Genomic DNA, 21,286 nt, shown 5'->3' on the forward strand with positions numbered 1-21,286 from the left:
TAGAGAAGGGGAACAACTGGGGGAAGTATTATCCCATTTATGTTGACTTTTACCAAACAAGACTGGCCACCAGCTGTTGAGAGGTTGGGAGAAGTTAAGGTGGGAACAGGAAATGCTAACTCTGAAGCTAGTTTTTATTTTTTGGCTGTTTGGAAAAAAAGAAAAAGTGCCAAGGAAGTACATGACTGTTCTCAGATGGCCAAAAGGCAAAAGTGAAAAATGCATCCTGCTCATTAATATAGCAGGGCTAGCCTTAGGGCACTCATGGAGTCACAGGGTCGTGAAATTAACTGTTAGTTGTCGATTCTGTATTTTCTCCTTCCTTACTAAAACCCGCCTATTATTTGGAACAATAATGTCCCAGGAATGATGACATTTCTTGGCTTCCCTTATAGCTAGCTGTTGCCATGTGACTGAGTTCTGGAAGTACTGTGTATGGTTTCCAGGAAGACTCTTTAAAGGGTGCTGATTCATCTCAGTTTGCCCATTTTGTCCTTACCCTCTTCTTTAAGTTGCCAGGAATTTCAAGTCATGATTGATGGTCGTCTATTTTGGACCATGTGGTGACCTTGAGAAAGGAACCAGCATCTACACTGGTCTTAGACTAGCAGCCACGGGAATACTCTTCTGTGAGAGAGACATTTCTTGTTTAAGCTTTTGCTGATTTGGGTTTCTCTTAGATGCAGTCAAGCCCAATACTAACTGGGTTATCTAATTCTTGGCATTCATGTAATAAAGTCTTCATGTCCTCCAAAGAATGGTCAATTCTGTTACTTAGTTCTGTCTTTGTAACAACAGTGTAAGACAGCAGAGGCATGTTATGTCAGAAGAGGAAACTCAGGGGGTGTCAAGCTTTGGCAGCCAGGTTACCTCATCCCTAGGATTTCAAAAGCAAGATAGAAACAGGTGACGCATTTTCTTTAAAAATGATTTTGATTGGTTAAGTAAATGGTTATTTTTAAAAGCAAGCATTTAAGGAAAACTTACCTCTTTCTTCTGTCAAAAGGAAGACTTAAGTCTGTCTTCCAGCCTCCTGTCAAGGGGACTGAAGTCATTGCCTTTAAAAACATTATACTTCTTTCAAGTTGCCTCCAGAATATAACTGCTACATTAAAATGAATTACAACTCATTGCATTGTTACAGAGCTGAACTCTCAAAGGCTAAGACACATTTTGAATAAACAAATAGTAAAATGAATGTTACTATTTTAAAAGCATTAACAGACTTGATGGTTAATGTAGAGTTGACAAAGTCTTTAAGATGAAAAGGACAAGGTAGGACTTTTTGTCATTGCAATGCAGGTAAAATTGAATCAGGTAAATTCACCATAGAAAAGTTTTAATGAGGCAAATGTCAAGCAAGCATATCCACTTCTTAAAAAACAAAGATCTAAAAGTTTAATTACAAAAACACTTGTACAGAAAACTTGGCATTTCAACAGTTCCAAACAAATGTGCACAATTATTTTTCTAAAATTTGTCAGAAATAAAATACTTTGTCTCACTTTCCCCAGCTGCTCCTTGTGTTTTAATAAAACAACTGTAACACTGGATAGGCAACAACTTATTTCTTAAGAACATGTAAGTGCGGTAGTATCTGTAAGTTTACTGGGAAACTTGAATCAGGTATGGCATTAGCCTGTAGCTCATTTACCACCTCCCGGCTGTTGAGAGGAGGCAACACAGACCCGCCTTACTAAACCTGGCAGTTCTGTGGCAGCTGAATCCCAGCCGCCAGTCAGGTGTGTAGCTACTGGGAGAGCCAGCATTTCAAAAGTAGGTGTTTATTTTGTGAAAATGATTTCAGCCTGTGGTCTCTCTCAAAACCTTGGGCATTCCTAAATATGCGAGTGTTTCAAGTCAACAGCGGGTATCCTATCTGTATCAGGAGAGTGGTGGTCTTTGGACCAAGTCACAGCCTTTCCGAGTCAACAGCCCTGGTAACGAAGCAGCACAAAACTAACACAAAGGAGACACAGACAGGAAGTATCTGGCAGGAAGCAGACACAAGCTTCAGAACCGGCTCGAATGTCCTTCTGCCACAGACAGTATGTTCCAGCTTGAACTTGGGCAAGGAGTCTGAGAGAAGTGACAGGAACCAGGTGAGAGCAGGAAAACAGGAAAATACAGAAAAGCACGTGAGTTGTTGACTAGATTTACGGCATTGGATAATGATGGGCTCTTATTCTAAAAAGTTGCCAAGGGACAGTATGTGGCTTTAGTACATGAAAATTTGATGTGTCTCCACCTAAGACATTTTAAGAAAAGGTTGTTTTTGTTGTTATTTCCTCTGGGCTAATAAAGAAACCAGGTGAGGAGATGCCGAGGTGACAGGACGGTGCAGCACCGCGACAGGGGTTTCCGGCTTGCACCCTAGCTTGGGAGCATATTGTGAGGGGGCAGTGCATCCACCTCCTTCAGTGGCGTGGTGCCCAGACAATGCGCTCAGCATGCCCCGCTTGCTTCCAAAGATCTCAGCTCCAACTGTCAGCCTTGTGCTCTAGAGCATCAAAACAAAACAAAACCCTGACGTGAGAAGCAGAAAACCCTCTTCCCTTTAGGTGTTAAAAAAAAAATCACTTAGTAAATAAGCAGGAAGAAGGAAGGGAAATGTGTCCTTTTGACACAGATTTTGCTGTTATGGCTACAGAAGGAAGACAAAGGACATGGGAATTCCTCTGGGTTTTTTTTGGCAGCTCAGGAGCCTATTTTGAATGATGTGCCCACCTATCCATACCCATCAATCAGGCCATCTAAAACAGGGATTCCCTCACTTTTCACTTACGATAAACTTTGGGGTTTTTTCAAATGCCAAATGAGAAATGACTTTTCCCATTCTCTCCTGTTACGAGTGACCTTTTCCTCAGCAAAATGTTCCATGGGACACTGCCCACAGATGGGAAAATAAGAGCCTTGTGGGACTGGGACCCCGTGTGTGCAGAAGCAACGCTCAGCAAGCAGCAGGAGGGACTGAGGAGGAAGGAAAGGCCATTCTCCTCGGGGGCAGCAGTCACCGAGCCTCCAGGAGGGCTGGCACCCACTGAGTGCCGCATGGGTAAGAAACAAAACAAACATCAAAACAAAACAAAACAGCCTGGCTCCACAGGACACTCGGCAAACAGCAGGAGGGTGACAGGAGAAGGCTGGGCCTGCCCAATGAGAGAAAACTGTCCTTCAGAGCCCTGCTGAGCTACAAAGCCCAGAGGTCAGAAAATGGAGATGTATAACCTAGTGGGGATGAAGGGAATAAAAAAATAACCCCCGAAGGCATTAAAAAAAAGTGACACCTAGGTAAGAAAACCGGAGTGCCACTGATAAAAGGGTCCAATCTGAAGGAGAACAATGAGGCGGCTTCCTTCCTGCCCAGATGTCATTCAGGGTTGTCTAGTCAGCAGAATAAATGCAGATCCTCTTCCACAGAAATGCAGACGCTAGGAAACTGAAGACTTGGGAGAGTGGCTGTACAAGGACAATTCCACAGGAAGTTCATGTCCATGTTCCTTTTGCTGTTCCCCTCTACGGCTTCCTGGGGTGAAGGCATTGAACTCATAACTGATAATTCTTCCACAAGCAGAGTAATCTGCACTCCCTCTCTGCCTCCATGCAGTTCAAATTTCCACGGATGGCTTCTCATTCCTCACAAGTAAAACCACTTACGGAGCTCTAAGATCTGTAGAACTGGGAAGGGGGAAAAAAGATACCGAAAAGGTAAGCACTCCTCAGAATGAGTTAGGGCTTCCAGGCTAAAATAACCCTTTGTTCTATCTTCAGAAGGGTCAAAGCGAGGAGCAGGGTGTGTGTAAACAAAAGAGCTCATGAAGCCTCGAGCAGCCAACCTCAGTGAGATGTTTTAGATGGTGTTTCAGTGAGAATACTGGCCCTGGCTCCAGTTCAGTAGCAATGGGGAGGTAGGAAGATCATTGGCTGAACACAGAAAAGTAACTACCAGGGAACAATCTAATGACGGGAAATTAGTACTCTAGTCCAAAGAATGCCTAGTCATTCAAAACCAATTTTCTTCAAGTATGAAGCTAAGGATCTCTGCATGTACAGTAAATGTATTGTGTGCATATGATCAATAAATGTTCTTACATTGATAAAAATTCAATCACATAAGATTTTTTTCAATCCTCAAACAGCTAAACATTTATCATTTGCTTCAACTGAAATCAAGCAACATGTAGATTTTGATATCAAGCAGTCACCTCTCAATATAAGATCACCTCACAGCAACCACTTTTTTCTAGTTACAAGTTAGGTACAAAAGAAAGATGACTGCTGGGGTAATTTTTCTATCTATCTATAATTGTCTATCTATAAAAATAATTTTTAAATGGACTGACCAGAATGTCACAATGTAATTGCTAGATTGTAATTTTTTTCTATTTACCTCCTATTTATCATAATATGCTCATTCTAAGACTTTTTAGTGCCTTCCCCTTATACCCGCCCCACCTCCTACGTATGTGGCTCTAGTCCTGGGTTCTGCACTCATCTGCTCAGGGATTTTCAGGCAAGGCATTTCACCTCTTGAGGACTCAGTTTCTTCAAATGCAAAATGTTGGGACTTCTAAAGGTCTCCTATAGCTCTGATATGCAAGTCAAAACTGCAGACCATTAGCTTTCCTGCACTCACTGACTCCTGACAATGGATGAAATCTTTGCCAAAGTCAAGGCAGAGTAATTCATGGCACCACGAATGCTGGGGATATCAGGCCTAGCTGTCTGTACATATTTGTATAATGAGGCCAAGCTAGTATGAATCATAGTCTTTATAATTGTTTCATTTGACAGTTTTGGGGGGTGTGGGGAATATCTTGCATGGCTAGATTGTAAGAATCTGCAGTAATAAACTGGTTTACATTTTTAGGTATTTTTTCTTAAACAGCAAAGTATTTGCAAGTTAAAATCAAGGAAAATGGTCACATTCTAGGTTTTTAAAGATACCACAGAAAGCAGACACTACAGTTTATATCCTTAAGATGGGTAAAGCTTTAGGAGAGTCTTAATGGCAAAATAACCAAAACAGAAAACCACTTTTGGCTCAAAATTTGCAGTAACTGCCCTGTATGTACATGAGGAGACACCATGTTGTCAATGACTGTTACTCCACAATCTTCTGCACTGTTTCTCCCAGCTCTCTCCAAGCCCACAACAGCACTGATGGAAAACTGTGAAAATGAGAAGGATGATGAGCTCCTGAAAATCCCAGACCCAGATCTACGAGCTGCTCCCTTCATGAACAGCAGCAGTAAAGCCCCTCTGTTCTGCAGGGAGTCCAGCCATCTTGTAGAAGGGTCGCCGGTCCATCTGGCTACTCAGCGGAAGGATGGCAATCCCTCCCCATCAGCACAGCTGAGCCTCAAGTGCAATGAACTGCCTCATAGTTACCATCAAGGGCATGACCGAGGAGAACGACTACTGTTTCTGTCTCTGTTAGCAGATGTTGCCTCATTAGATAAAGAATCATGGGTTTTATTTATTCTTATACATGTTGCTCAAGGTCCAAGTCATGCTAGAATATGAATATGCAAATGAGTATGCTCATGTGCACTCAGGATAAATAAATAAGGATCCAAGAGATAAGGACTGACTGTTCTAAGGAGCATATCCTGCTGTCCACTCTTGTTTCAGCACCCATGTATGGCCCTCACCATATGGTCCAACCCTAGGATTTCTACACAATTTATATATGGATCTGTGGGTGTGGACCTGTGAACCAAAGGGATGCTAGTTCTGTGGGATGGCACATTAAAGGGCACCTATCGCTAGGAATTTCAGTGGACAAATACCAGTCCATTTAAGAAATGATACCTGATAACTGGATATTAGTACCAAAAATTTATGTGGGCAGATCATTTCTGGAAATGTTCTTTTTTCTCTTCTAGAAGGACATGACAAATTCTACTAGTTATTTGTTAAATCTAATTTTTAAAAGCTTATTTTTACGTTCATCTCTTTGCTTATTGATAGTTTATTTTTCAGTCTGTTTAATCAGGGCATTAACTGTTTCACTGTAAGGTTAGTCCACATCAACATTTAACATATAAGTTATTCTGATACTGAATTGTGATGAAAGCTTCTTACTTACCTAGGCTTATATACATACAATGTCTTGCTGCTGACTAGTGTGGTAAGTGATCATCAATATTTTCCAGGGAAAAGGAATAACTAACTGACATTTATTTTGTTCTAAGTGTTGTTTTGGGGGTGATTTCCTTTAAATTTCTCACTTACTCTTCAAAACTAACACCTTAGAATACAGCTCATAACTGACAGAACTGCAACCCAGGTCTAACCACAAAAATCATGCTCTTTCCATTAAACAGTGCTGAGGTATACGAGAGAAAAAAGTGTCTTGACTCTTTGACTCTGTTTCCTAACATTATTTACTACATTCAGCAACCATGCAACAGGAATCTTTCTTAAGTGTCCTACTCATTTATTCAATGTAATTACAGGACTTCAGCAGTACTGATAAAGTCTCACGCTCTCTTATTTTTGATGATGTGCCGGCACGTAAGTTTCCTGTCAGTGAGCACTCACCATTCCCTAACGGTCAAGCCTGTTCACAACTTCTCGAACTGTAGCTATGAAGTTTTCATTGTCTTGGGGATTAGCTAAAATAATACTGTGCAGTCTGTTCATGTATGAGTCAATGGTGTCCACTGTAGGTGTCTCTCCACTTCCTGAAGTAAGATAAAAGAAGGTAAGAAAATCCTTCCATTCAGTTTGGCCGTAACATAGTTAAGTGAATCCACAGCAAAAGAAATGGTGACTCTCATGCGGTCCGCTCCGCAGACGAGATTTCGATTTCAGAAAAGAGACTTTCAGGCCTCAGAGAACTGGAATTAACCCGCACACTCAGAAGGGCTATGCAATAGCTGGGGTAGCACATACACGGAAGGTCGGAGACCCCCAGCTTTCTGCCGTGACTATTCTCGACATGAAAGGGTCTGTAAGAAATAAATACTAGGGTTTTTCCTCTTCCTTCCCATTAAAACAAAATTACAAAGCAAGCAAACATACTTTAAAAAAAGTGCTCTACTCAGGATTTACTACTCAGTTTCCATTGTTCTGAATATCAAATTAAGCTTACTAGAAAGTAAATTGTATCACAATATAATTGGAGAAAAATTAAATGACCCAAGAGCCTGAAATTTTGATTTTAGCCAATACTGAGACTCTACTACTTGACCCTCAGCAAGCTCCTGAGGGACAAAACCCCACCGCACGGATTTTCCTCACGCGGAGGTGCCCCGCCACCGAAGCGCCCTGGCCAGGACGGCGTTACCGGGCAGGGGCACGCCGGCGAAGCTGCTGGCCAGCGCCTGCCGCAGGGTCTCCAGGTGCTGCTGCAGGACGGCGCTGCGGCCGCGCTCCTGGATCACGTCCACCTCCAGCCGCTCCACGGCCGTGCGCATGCTCTCCACGTGCTTCTGCAGCGCCGCGTTCCTCTCCTCGAACTCCATGTTGGACTTGCGCAGCTGGCGGAGCTCCGCCTCCCGGGCTGGGGACACACCCGCGCCCGCGCGGCGCATGCGTCAGCAGGCGTCTCTCCGGATTCCCAGGGCCCCTCACAGGGAAGTCCCGCTCAGCTGTCTCTGATTGGCCACCCAGCCTGTCTCCCTGTTCTCATTGCGGCCTTCCAGATAGCAATGGCAGCGATAAAACGCCTGGCTCCCCAGACCGTTTTAATTCTTAAATTCTCCCTATTTTAGTTTTTAAAGCTGGTCATATTCTATACTGAAGATTGCAAGAACAGCTACAATCCCCAGTATTTTTGTTTGTTTTGCTTTTTAAAACTGCCATGAGAAGCCTGAGGAGTTTTAACGAGCAGATCCGGGCAGATGGGGCAAGCATAGCTGTGGGTCCCCATTTTATTGCAAAAGGGTCAGCTTTTCTTTTCTTTTTATTTTGGACACCCATGTAAGCTCTATTTGTACAAAGGATTTCAGGCTAAGAGTCTGAAAGCAAATGAATTAGTGATGTACATTCATTTCTTTTGATCCAGAGACCAAAGGAGCTCTAACAACACTGGCCTAGCTTTCCTTCAGTCTTTAAGAATCAGCTACCATTACTACTTGGTAGTGAAATAGAAGCAGTTTTCTTCTTCCAGATTAGTCCTAGGGTCTGGAATATCATTACCATTGCTTTTGAGCAATGAATTCCTCCTGAGACCCTGCCCCAGATCTGATGAACACAAAACAAACTTCAGTAATCACCTTTGCTGTGGTTCAGAAATTCCTCTGTAAATATAGGGATGTCAAAAACAGACCGTTCCTTTACCTCTGTTTCTTTCTGTGAATGAAGAGTAACAGAACAGTTAATCTTAAACAGCAGCCAAATTAAATAGGTAGTGTCTGAAGGCACAATGGTCATGCCCTTTAAGAAATTATTAAGAGAGTAAGCAGTTTTCAGTCCAGATGAAGCTGTGAGGGAAATGTATTCACCTCACCACTGGAACTGGATTTTCACAGAGTCCAAGCAGGGTAAGTAGTCAGTTCTGTCAGGTGTACTATGCTGTCCAATAAGAAAGTTGAAAACAAACCCACATAGATTTCCCTAACGGAGAATTTGGAAGCCATTTTTCAGCTTTATCCTTTTAATAGTCAATAGTATACAGTTTTGAAAGTGGTTGAGGAATGGAGAAAGGAAAATTCTAGGTGTCTTTTTGGTTGCTTCTGTTGGTTATATAGGTAAAATGCTCACTGAGATAGGACTCTCCAACAAAATTTGCAGAGTGGACAATAAGAACTTAAGCAGTGGTATGCCAGCCATGAGCAACACTAATGGTATTCCACTGGTACTTCTACTTTATTTATTTACAGGGGCAGATTATAATTGGGGATCTTTCAGACTTTCTTCAGACAAAAGAAAAACAAGTAAAATCAAGAAGTCAGAAATAACTAGGCTCTAGAAATGAGAAAGCCAAGGATTATGTGCCTAAAATCAATTCACCACTAACTGGTGAATTTAAAAATAAAAATAAAAAATAAGTCTTACAAAACTACTACAAAAAAATATTCCATAATGATCCTTAAGAATGAAGTCAATTTCAAGGTGCTTTGGCTGCCATTTCTACAATGAGTTTGAAGTTGAAAGCATTATGAATATAAATGATAAGTGTCTTGGCTGTGTTTAAAATCTTGAATAATATACGATATATGATGGTACAGAGAACAATGGAAAATGAGTACTGGAGAAATTGGTAGTGAAACCTGAAGATTTCAAAATCTTTATAACATAGAGTACAGTTTACCAAAATCTAGACATCGTTCCTATAAAAATAAGTTTACAGCCAGAGATAGAATGTGTCTTTTCTATTCTTGCTGCTAGTCTTTTATCTTTGAAAGCAAATATGGTTTGGTGCCCAGCAGAACAGCTAAGCTGTTGGAGCCTGTGGATTCAGACGCCAGGCCTATGCCCGCACACCAGTGTTCGCCATTTAAGGAGGCTGGGCTGTGTGAGGTTCCTGCCAGTGGCAGCTGATCAAGAGAGACATCTCAAATGCAAGTCTGAAAAAATAAACAACAAAATGATCATCAATAGCCCCAGTTTTAACAGGCAAAGCTCTACCTCGAACCAGTTCCTAGTTGGTTTCAAAGAGAGCTACTGCATGGGCAGGCAAGAAAGGCTGGCTCCAGAAGGGATCTTAGACATACTCACAGGCTTTCTCCTGATTCTACTGGCTTACCTTATGCTTTAACTCTCTTACTGGGTTGGTGGAGGAAAACAGAAAATTTAAGTGACACACAATTTTAATATGTAAAGGCCTAAAAGTTCTAAGTGTAAATTCATAAGCAACTGAGGATAAAGTTATCCTACCTTGTTCAATCTCTTATTTGATTGCATCAGCTTGTTAAGAGATCAATTAGCTAGCCATATGTCTAAATATCTGCCAGTTAGATGGGGAGGTGGGAATGCTTGGCTCCCATTACCATGGTCCCAGGAACCCTCTCCAAGGTCTTGGATTATCCTCAGACAGGTAAGTCTCTTCTCTTTGCCAGAGCAGCCCAAACCAAACTACATAAGGGCAGAGGACAGCACGACACAGATGCATTAACACACTGCCCCTTGGCCCAGATTCCTAGTGCCACATAAGACACACCAGAGCAATTAAATGAAACTGTTCAGTCTCTGAAAGGCAACAGAGCAATTTTACTTAACGGAAGAGTGGTAATAAAAACTATCAGCACTCTCCCATTACTGAGCACATTACTTGGCACGGGGAGGATCCTCCTGGGGCTTGGATGTACTTAAACTGCTCTAAGGATCACTCAAGGGATTAAAATCATAAGGATTTCATTACCTCTTCATTGAAAGGTTCTAATTTGTTTAGGCTAAGTGTCATTTTGTCATTTCTCATAACTTAAAGGAGAAACAAAATTATTGTTTCTATCTTAGTCCTCACATGACATGTAGAGGCTTTCTTGAGAGTAACATTAGTTGACTCCTGGGGTCTAATGGGCTGGCTTTTGATTTGAGAGGAGCAAAAATGCTCTTCACTTAGGTTTTTCTTTCTATATATTGAGCAGAGGGTAAAAGAACAAAGCCTTTTTGAACTGAACCTATTTTGCTGTGATCTAGGCTCAGGGCCGGAATTTCATAGTGTGATATGCTTCTCTCAAGTGTCCTTTACTTTGGGGAACGCTCATATTGCCTAGGAGGCTGAAGTGTCCCACTGTTCTGCAGAACAGCCTGCATGGCTTCCAGGTCAGCTTTAGCTCTGACATGCACTCTCTAGTATCTGCCTCCATCACACAGCTTTAGGAATCCAAGATCCACTTAGGAACATGACACATTTCTTTACTATACGCAAACCAAATCAGTTCTAACTGGCAACAAATTTTGCTGATAACTCAGGCAACCAGGCCCATTTTACCTTTCAACACTGTTTAATTTATTCCATAACTGGGATATGGAGGCCTGGGTCTCAGCCTCACTTCTGCCTCCTACTAATTCAGTAAGTGATTTTGGGGAAGTTCTTTCCTGTCATGGGTAAATCACTTTCATTAATGGCAAAATGAAGGGTCAGTTGAGAGGATTTCTGAGGTTTTACCTAAGATATTTTTGAGGTGAGCTTGAAGACTATTCTATCACATTTGTCATTTCACTCTTAATAGGTTAGGTAAAGGCAAATAAGTATATATTTAGAATCTAGAATTTAGAATGATGTTTAGGTACTTTGCAAGATACCTGCTCTTTTAATAACTGATTCCCAGCTCTGCTCCTTCATTAACTTACCCACCCTGAGATGCCCCACAAGACCCGGGCCGTCTTTAAGGCCTGAGTCAGTCCCCTTTTCAAAGGGGCCTCCTGTGCTTGCTTTTTACACATAGTGCTTTCTTATTTTTTTAAACTATTATACTAAGAAGTTTTATGTGAGGAAATTACTGGGTAACTATGTGTAAAAACTGTCAAATCAGTTCTTTTTTATTGCAATTGTTTTGAAATTACCTAGCTTAGGGAAGATATTATTTAATGAAAAATAAAAACTGATAAAGTGAGGGGCATTAATTGGATCTCTAAGAGAGCTGTATCCTGATGTGCGCACACCGACAGACAGATTTAAGGAGCCTATTTTATGTACAGTTGAGAAATTACTGCTGGCTTCCCACCTAATCTCTCCCTTTTTTTGTTTGGTTAACAGGTATCTAATCCTGAAACAGGGAAATCACTTAGAGACTTACTCTTTTTCATAAATCATAGGAGTTTGTATCAAACTAAATAATGAACCTTAATAAAAAGCTTTTCTCAAATCTTCAACAGCAGCTTCTATGACTAAGTAAATCTAAATATTTTCTGACTGCAACTATCAACTTTATTTGAAGACAAAAATGTCATATATGGTATTGGCCAGGGATGAAAGGATTCAGTTGTTGACTAGAAAATGTGAGCTCTAATGTTTTACATTACTGGCAAATTCTCTTTTGTACCATTAAGGAAACATAAGCCATAAATGATGCTTAATTGGGAAAAGAAGTATGGAAATTTCATGAGATTGGTGGGTGGGCACACAGAAAAAGGAAGGGAGAAATACAGGCATCTGGCGATATGGACAGCTTGTAACACTATTTGATTATGATTTAAAATATAAGGTATATATACAGCTTCTCAAGCAAAAACAAATCCTAATATTTCATCCTAATTGGAGCACAGAGATATCACATAACTACATTCATATAGGATTTATATGAAGAACAATATGCTGCTGTTTACTATTCTCACTTTATAATTCATGGATGGTAACAAATCTATTAGACTTGTGAATCTAAATGTTTTCTCTGCTTTGAAGGTCACAAATGCCAAGTTAGGTTTGAGAACTACAGCCCCAAGATAAATAAGTTATTTTTCTGAAGAAATGCTTTCCTTGATTTAGAAAACCAAATACACGCAAGAGTACACCAGAAAATTCTTTTTGTGTAAATTTCCAGTGTTATTTCAACAAATGGGTTTTGTATAAAAATAAGTAAGTATTTATGGAAGACCTCCTCCATGCAAGGGTGTCATTCTAGGTGGTATAAGGTTAGGTAAAAGACAGAAACTAGACAATGCACACCTTCAAAGAGTTTACAGTCCAAGAGTGTGAATAGTAGAAGCACCTGAATAACCTCAACCCCTTAGTGGGATCACTAAGTGAGTATGATAAATAGAGCTATGTGGGTTACAGGAAGTTGGAGGAAACAGGGCAAGTTTAAAGGAGGAAATGGAACTTGAAATAGTGTTTGATGGATGATTAGAATTTTGATACGCAGAATGAGGTGATGGAGGAGAGGTGGTGGAAAAATGAGTGACGGAGACAAAGTATTCTCCTGAAAGGACGACTATGAGCACAGGCCCAAGAATGAGAAGGACGGGGCTCTGGAGGACAACGGGCAGTCAGGGTGTCTAAGTGTGTAAGATACATGCAGGAAATACGGGAGTTAAGCAGTTGGAAAGGGAGTTAGGACTTAATTACAGAAGACCCTGATTGCTGAGTTTAGACGTGATTTGGAAGCAAGCAGGAGTCATTAAGCATTTAAAGCATGGAATTACGGAGTGGGTGGGTGAAATAGGTGAAGTGGATAGAGAGGCACAAAACCATAATCACAATATAAATTAGTCATGTGGTTGAAAGTACATCATAGAGAATATAGATAAAATAGTTCTGTAACATTTTCCTATGTTGACAGTAACTACACTAATTGGAGTGAGCATTTAATAATGCATATAACTGTTGAATCACTATGATGTACACTTGAAACTAATATAATATTGTATATCAACTATACTTCAATAAAAAATTACCACAATACACATCTGCAAAAAAATAAAATAAATAAAGCATGGAATTACCATGAATCTAACTTTCTTATAACTACAGGCTACCTATATATTTAAAATTCTCTATGTAGCACAGCCTAAACACATATAGTCCTAAATTCTAGTGATTAAGCTAAATCATATGGAGGGGAAAAGGCCAGTAAACAAATATGTGCTGGTGAGCTAGGAACCAAGATTTTGTCACCTGGGCTCTGCCAACACTATAGCTGAATAGTTCATTTCAACCAAGTGTTGGATTCCCTGAGAGTCAGAGCAGGTATTTGTTGATGATAAACTATGGTTAAGTTACAGCTTTCAGCTTGTCCTCATTTCTATAACTCACTCCAAATTCCAGCCATCTTCAGCATTTAAAGCCAATAAAGTTCTTGGGCCACAAGGAAAGACTGGAGTTAGGGGCTGTAGTTCAAGGACAGATTCAATACATAAATGTCTGCCATATTTGAATAATCCTTGAGTTAAAGCAACTCACCCACAATCTGAATTATGGGATAGGAAATACTTCACCATTCATTAAAAAATAGTTTAAGAGCAACTTCAAACAGCAACATTATTATAAACAGATAAGTGACATGCAGACAGAAAGCTAATTACCTCATGATCATGAGAGGCCTGTCGGGCTGCATCTAAAAATATGAGACAATTAGAGAATATTAAACTGAAAAAGAAAATAAAACAATAACAAAAACCTAAGCAAATGACCGGGCCACACTACAAAAACTGCTGGTATATGTCAGCTCTCTCAACATATTTTCTCTCATGGCTTTTTTAATCAGTTAGTCAACAAAATTTAAAGGGAACCCGTAGTTACAGGTTACACAATTAGATATGAGAAAAAACAGACACAGTTCTTACCTTTGAGGAGAATAGGGTGGGAGAGTAGACAGGAAACACATGCCAAAGGCTCTCTGCACATTCTAGTTTAGCAGGCAGGATACCCAAATGTGGAGATGCAATGGCTAAGGAACGACAGACTGGTTGTGGGCAGGGCTTCTTTGGCAGTGTTTCCTGAAGAAGGGGAACTTGAAACAATCATTTTAAGGGTGTGATAAACAATTTTAATGGAGAACAAAAGATCCAGGAAGAGTAGGATCCTGTCTATCTTGTTCACCGTTGCATCCTTAATGCCTAGATGAGAGCCTGATATGTAAGAAGGTGTGTTCAATACCTTTGAACATATGCAGATATGAGTGAATTAAAAGGATGATCACCGTAGGCCAGGAGAAATGGCACATGAAAGGCTTGAGGTGTTAAAAGAAAGGCATTTATGTAGTTTAGTAAATAGAGTGTTTAGAGACAGAGGAATGCCTAAACTGGGATTTAGGGGAAAAAGAGCACAACCAAAAGGGGTCTAAAAGCACCAGCCAAATTGCTCATCCTGGATATGGAAACCAATAGAAATTCCTAAATGAGAGAAATGTGATTTTAACAAAACTCCAAGATGATGCTTATAAGTAAATGTGGTATAACAGAGAAATGATAAAATTTGTCTTTTATATTAATCACTGTACTAGTAGGTGCGTGACAGTGACATTCTATCACGCACAACACACTACGAATACATCAGGTTCCGGTTCTGATACCTTGCCTGTGAGATCTGCCCTTCTGCCGGTCCTGGGCTTTCCTGCTGAAGACCTTGTAGGCTTCCGTCTTCTGGTACTGCTCCAGCTCCTTCATGTACCGCTCCTTATCTCTGTCTGCTTCATCAAGATAGCGCTACGAGAGAAATGTGGAATTATTTTCAAGAAACAGATCTTATTTAGGTAAATATCAATGAACTATTTGAAGAAAACAGAGGACTAATACAACACAGAAAGAAAAGTATACAATGAATCAGCTTTAAGGGAGAACAAAAAAAAACCATGAGTAGAATAAAATATAATCTCTCAATTACAAATGAAATATGTGGTTTTGACTTTTTAGAGTATTTACTGTCTTTTCTAATTTAATGAAGATCGGTTCTATTGAGATCATTCTCATAAAAAGTTCACAAGAGGATGATTATAGTTATTGCTCTAATCCTATAGACAGAACTGCACTTGGCCAATAGAATCCTCAAGAGAACTGAACACCACACAGGCACACTTAGTCTTCCCATGGGAAAGGATGGAATATTACTTTGTTCCTCTATTCCCAACCCATTCTGCGGGAATGACTGACCTCATACATCAGCACTGGCCTTTTAAGAGTCAGAAGAGTGGGGCACTAAAGTCAGGAGACACAAAGAACATAAAAAAGGATGGCTTCATCCTGTGGCCCCTAGGAGACAAGCATGAGAGAGCCTCTACCTACACCTGTGATAGCCTCTACCTATTACTTGCGCCAGTAACCACTGAGGCAAAGCTCCTGAGCTACCAGGATGATTTTGTTTAATGCCTTGTCCTTCTCATTCATTAATTAGGCTTAAGAAATAAAGTATAAAAATACTGCCTTTAAATGAACACACACTAGAGTCAGAAATTATGTCAAAAACCTGTCCCACACAAGAGCCAGATGTAGGAAACACCAACTGGCTGAACCTGGGACAATTTAAGTACCAACATACTTAAGTACAGTAATAAAATTATAAGCCATATGCTCATACCAATAATAAATAACAAATGAATACATAAATAGGGGAGGAGGAGGGCTTCTGCTTAGACTAGAACGCCAAGGGCCAACTGGTGAATGAGAAGGGAGTGGCAGAGTTGGAAAATCATCTTGCAACCATCATGGTAACTATTAGATCAGGCAGAAGTCATCAATGAATGCTAACTCTAGGTGGAGATTTTGTTATGGAACAGATTATTTGCATGTTCTTTATATGTCTCTCCATAGACTGCTTATTAATTATAAGAGAGAAGAAAAGCACTTTATCAGGTGAGCAAAATGACCATTATAATGAGAAATAAAAGGACATTGTGTTCGTGCACATGTAATACCCTGAGAAAGACATACCACCACCTATGCAGCATTCTGACCAAGAATGCCTAATAACCTCAACCTAATCAAGAGGAAACATCAAATACAATTTGAGGAATGATCTGTTAAAAGAAAATAAAAAGGAGAGGGAGGAAGAGGAGGAGACATATTCTTAAAAAATATCAATGTCATGAAAGACAAAGGTGGTAGAAATATCCAAGATACTAAACTCAAACTCTGACCCTGGACTACAATCTGAACTGGAGGGGAAAAATATTATAAAGGGATGAAGTTGGTCCACTGACAAAACTGGAATATAGATGGTAAGTTAGATAAAAGTATTATGTTAATATAAAATTATAAAGTTGATAACTATTTGAAAGGTGTATGTAAGAGAACAGGTCTATTAGGAAATGCACACTAAAATATTTAGGGGTAAAAGGCCATGCTGTATGTAACCTACCCTCAAATGAATCAGAAAAAAATTGTGAAAAAAAAAAAAATAATGAACATGTATTAATTTTGAAGTAAAAAACTGAAAAGAGTAACCTAGTATGTCCAGCTCTTGAACCCTGTGTACACCAGAGCCAGCACAGCTAATGATATGCACTGCATTCTATTAGCTTGCTACCACACACACACAGGGTTCATAGTTGCAACTTAATCTGATCTCTCTGAAATTTTTTGAATTCAGTTAATTCCTGAGAGTATTTGTTAATGTGGCTTTAGTCTGTTTGGAATTTCTTTTAAAGAGTATAAAGACATAGTAATATAGATGTCTTTCATATGAGAAAGCTAGGAACTTTGAACTCAAAGCCACTCCCACAACCACTGGCATTGCCTGGCTTTTGTGGCATTTCAGCCAGTTTGTGGCTATCTTGTCCTTAATTCCTCTCAAATCTCTCTAACAAATGGATTTGTTTCAGTTTGGCAACATGGTTAGTTTCTGTCTTAGAGGAGAAAGAATTCAAGTAATTCTTTATTTATTTTCCATAGTATGTTAAATTTCCCAGAACTCTAGTTAAAAAAATTTACTAAAGCAGTAAAATCTTTTTCCTGAACAAAAGTCCTATGTGAACAGCAGAATTTTATCATTGACCTTTTCTCATTTAACTCATGACTCTTCTTCATTTAACTTGGTGGAATAAATTATGTTGATGATTTCTTAATATTGAGCCACTTTTTATAAAAGTATGAACTGTCAGCATACAAATCAAGTCAAAGTGGAGCTGCTTTGGTTGAAGGGGATCCTAGAGTCAGTCCCTCCTGCTCACATGCCTGCAGCAGACCCTGAAAGTGTAAAAAACCATTGTGTTAGAGAAAGGAAACCTTGCTACTCTGGTCTCTTAGCCACTGTGACAAAATCGAAGAATTTATCACCCATTCGTTTTGCTTTTCTGACAGAAGTTATTTTTGAGATACAATCAAAACTCAAGGAAAGGATCAAGAATAGGAAGTATTACCTGTTTTTCCTCAGGAGGCAGTTTACTCCATTCATTGCCTAACATCCTTGTGATTTCTGGAAACGGGACTTCTGGTCTTTTTGCTCGAAGCTGTTCTCGACGCTCATTCATGAACCGAACATATCCTGTAAGGGGGGATTTGGGTGCATTGCTGTCTCGAAGAGGTTTCTTCCTTTTTCTTCCTTTGGACCAACCTCCTCGTTTACTTCTTTGCTACAAAATAAGACAAAAATAAAAAGCCAAAAACTAAGTTACAACAAAAACCTCTCCAAATAACACAACAATCAACACAAACAAAACCGGATAAAAGTTGCATTTTCCTATCATTAAGGTCCTGGATATTCAAGTTTCTCCAAATCTGTCACAGGTATAAAAAGACAGCGGTGCAGTTTTCAAGTGACTCCAGATGGCTCCCCTGCAGACCCCTTTGTGCACCACACTATAAACTGGTACACCAAGGGGCTATTTTAGTGCTGATCCCACACCTGAGAGTAGGGGCACCACAATCAGACAAGCTTTGGCCTTCATACGTACTTAACAAATCCTGACTTCCAAAAGGGGAATATTCTAAATGAGAAATACAGTACATACACAGGACTACACCAGAGAAGCCTACCCTGTCACCGCAGATCAGAACAACATGTTGTTATATCCACCAGGCAAATGAAGAGGCAAGTTGTAGCATAGGGATTAAAAATCATTCATTAAGGGTGTTTCTCACTGATACCATTCAAAGACAAGTTTATATCCTGTAGCAGACAGCATACAGATTTCTAAATTAAGTCTTGGAAGAATTTCAGCAACTACAATATACCTAAAATGGAGACTAGCTCTTTGGCTCGATGATTTGCTCCTTAAAGTGTTTATTTTATAAAGTAAGGGGTCTTTATATGTTAAAATTAAATCAAAAGATGAAATCACCTCTAAAAAAGTTTAAAGAAAGGACTGAGGTACTACTGATGTTTTACTACAGCCCTTTTCTTGTATCCTTTTAAATGAGGTGTGAGGTATACTATACTTTGCTTCATAATTTTACAAATACACATAGCCTATCAGTTAATAAAGTTTTATAGATATAATAAGAATTCTTATTTCAGAGAAGAGAAAGATAAGCAAAACAGGGCAAAAACATCTAAATATTAATTTCGGTATGGCACTCCTCCAAATATATCTAAAATGGTGCAATAATTTGCCACCGGGAAAATGGTGTATCTGGTACTAGATTTTTTTTGTTTTAACTCTGTAAACCTAGCAACTTTAAAGCTACTAAGAATTTTAAGATGTTTGAAAAGCTTTAAGCATCCATCATAATCTTTAAGAATGACAACAAGAAAAAACCCAGCTCTTTTAAAATAAGAAAAAAATCAATGGTGGTACTTTATTATGGCTAAAAAAGAGTGACTTACAACAGACAATGGAATCAGTCATTTGTAAGGAACACTGAAAGTACAAGGGCCTGACTGCCCAGACCCTTAAGGAACTTCCTGCGAATTAGAGAAAGATGCCCCCCAGGGGAGGGTGGATGACTTCTTAAGTGGTGTGAATCCTTTGGGCACACGTAACTCCATGCTGCAGGGCTCGATGAGCAGTGTGTGGCCTTGAACAAGGGTATGCGGCCTATTCATTAATGACTTCTTTAATTAAATTATTCACTCATTCAGCAAGCATTTACTGAGCTTATAATATGATATAGGTACAGATTTCTTAGGCAGAGAAAAAAGAGTCTACCTGTCTTTATGTCATTAAAACTATTAATATGGTTCAATGTGAAACGAGAAATATAAAATAGAAAATTCTGCAGAACGTAAGAAGGCCAGAGGATGAACACCTGGATAGATCAACACCTTTGCCTACTGCTTCTTCAGAAGCTTCTGAGACCAGTAACCAGTGGGGGATGCTTCAGCCTACCTCATCTTCATGCCTCTGTTCATTGCCTTCTGCTGTATTTGAAGACTCGTTCTGAAGCAACTGACCTTGGGAGAGATCCTCCACAAATTCTGGATTATTGGTGGATGATGTGGCTCCAGTACTGTATGGAACTTCTGGGTGGGTTAATCTGGAGAACAGCAGAAGTACAAAAGTCAGTATCAACAGCATCTAAAATTCTTGTTTACCAAGGTTCAAGATAAATTCACTGACAGCAAAAGCGAATGCCAGTCCTTGAGTTAATTCTCTCATCTCATCTGTGTCTAAGCAATGTCTCATCTAAGCAGTGTCTCCAGAACAGCTACAGAGCATTTAAAAAAAATGGTTTCAGTTCTTGATTGAACCAGGTCAGTTCCATGGAGAAGTCTCCTACTAAAAACAACTATAGTCTTGTCCCCCCAAATTATCTCTCTCCTTGACATAGACTTCACATTTTAGTTCTGAGCATGCAACGGAGTCTTACTTTTATATGTTACCATTAACATATCTCCAATGTAAATACTATTAAAGGGAAAATACTATTAATGGAAAAGGAGAAGAGGAATGTGAGTTGTAGAGACGGTTTGTCCCCATTACAAAACAGAGATCTTGGGACAATTTCTTCTTGGATTGTAGTGTTTATTGAGAACCAAACATCTAAGAACAATACTATCAAGTTTAGTAAGTTCAAGTATAAATGTTAATAAATCAGACAGATATATTTATTTTCTTTTTCCACCATTCTGTTCCAGGTGAGTCAGCAAACCAGATCTCATCCTTCTCAAAAGTGGATACAAGAAGGCATACACGATTGTTGGGTCTTGGACTGACTTTCCCTTTCACACGCTGATGAAGGACTGAAAGAAAAGGCAATATCTAATGTGCTAGGGAGTTTCCAGTTTTTTGGGAGGAAGGTGCTGAGAAGATATATGAGAGTAATATTCAGTTATTATTCTGGAAAATGTATACTCCACAATGCACTGTAGATAGTGAAATAGAGGTTTATAAAAAAAAGTGCCCTTTATAAAGGCATGGTAGAAGGTATGATGAATTTTGTATGTACGGAGAAGATTGTAAGAAAAATTTTACAGAGGAGGTCATGAAAGACAAATAGGTACTCAATGGCAAACAAAGTCATTACAGGCAGAAAGAATAGGGTGTAATAGCAAAAAGGGAGACCTACCAGGAGGTTACTGCAATAGACTGGATAGACAGGGGAGAGAAAGCTAAGAGATGCTTAAGAGGTAGAGTAGAGAGAACTTAATGAATTACTGAGTATAAATAGTGAAGGAAAAAGGAGTCAAAGGTAATTCTGAGTTTTCCAGACTGAGAGATTGTGATCTATTAACCAAGGTAAAAAAGTGGAGTGTGTGAGCATGTATAAGACACATAGACAGATGAGAAAGTGGTTAAGCTTGAAACACTCATGGCATAATTAAGTGAAGCTGTCCCACAGATCACTGGAGACATGTTGTGCGAGAACAGAAGTGAAGAGAAGGCATGAGACTGATTTGCCAGGCATCAGCCTATAGCGATAATGCACGAGATATTCTCAAGAAAGACAGTGAGAAGTAAAGTCAGGATAGAACTCTGTTGGAACAGTGTCATTTTTAGGAGCAGGTGTTAGAAGAGCTGGGAAAGACTAAGCAGGGCATTAACAGATTAAAGAGAGAATATTTTTACAGAGGCCAAGG

The 21,286-nt window shown here is 39.6% G+C and overlaps 1 protein-coding gene across 3 annotated transcripts in view; it reads right to left on the reverse strand.

The window, feature by feature from the left end:
- Nucleotides 1–1,322: 1,322 nt before the first annotated feature.
- Nucleotides 1,323–21,286, reverse strand: part of HMG20A (high mobility group 20A) — a 67,307-nt gene continuing 47,343 nt past the window's right edge. For 2 of the 3 annotated variants that reach the window (XM_036907622.2, XM_057489013.1), the window contains 8 exons: nucleotides 19,596–19,743; nucleotides 17,688–17,900; nucleotides 14,907–15,039; nucleotides 13,918–13,949; nucleotides 8,226–8,301; nucleotides 7,295–7,510; nucleotides 6,547–6,689; nucleotides 1,323–3,678 (listed from right to left, as the gene is read on the reverse strand). In XM_036907622.2, coding sequence (XP_036763517.1) covers nucleotides 6,553–6,689; nucleotides 7,295–7,510; nucleotides 8,226–8,301; nucleotides 13,918–13,949; nucleotides 14,907–15,039; nucleotides 17,688–17,900; nucleotides 19,596–19,743 — 955 coding nt within the window. In that variant the 3' untranslated portion in view covers nucleotides 1,323–3,678; nucleotides 6,547–6,552. The remainder of the gene's footprint in view (nucleotides 3,679–6,546; nucleotides 6,690–7,294; nucleotides 7,511–8,225; nucleotides 8,302–13,917; nucleotides 13,950–14,906; nucleotides 15,040–17,687; nucleotides 17,901–19,595; nucleotides 19,744–21,286) is intronic. The other variant, XM_057489012.1, reaches the window with a different exon arrangement.

This window comes from Manis pentadactyla, chromosome 11 (assembly GCF_030020395.1).
Source record: "Manis pentadactyla isolate mManPen7 chromosome 11, mManPen7.hap1, whole genome shotgun sequence".
NCBI classification, from domain to species: domain Eukaryota; kingdom Metazoa; phylum Chordata; class Mammalia; order Pholidota; family Manidae; genus Manis; species Manis pentadactyla.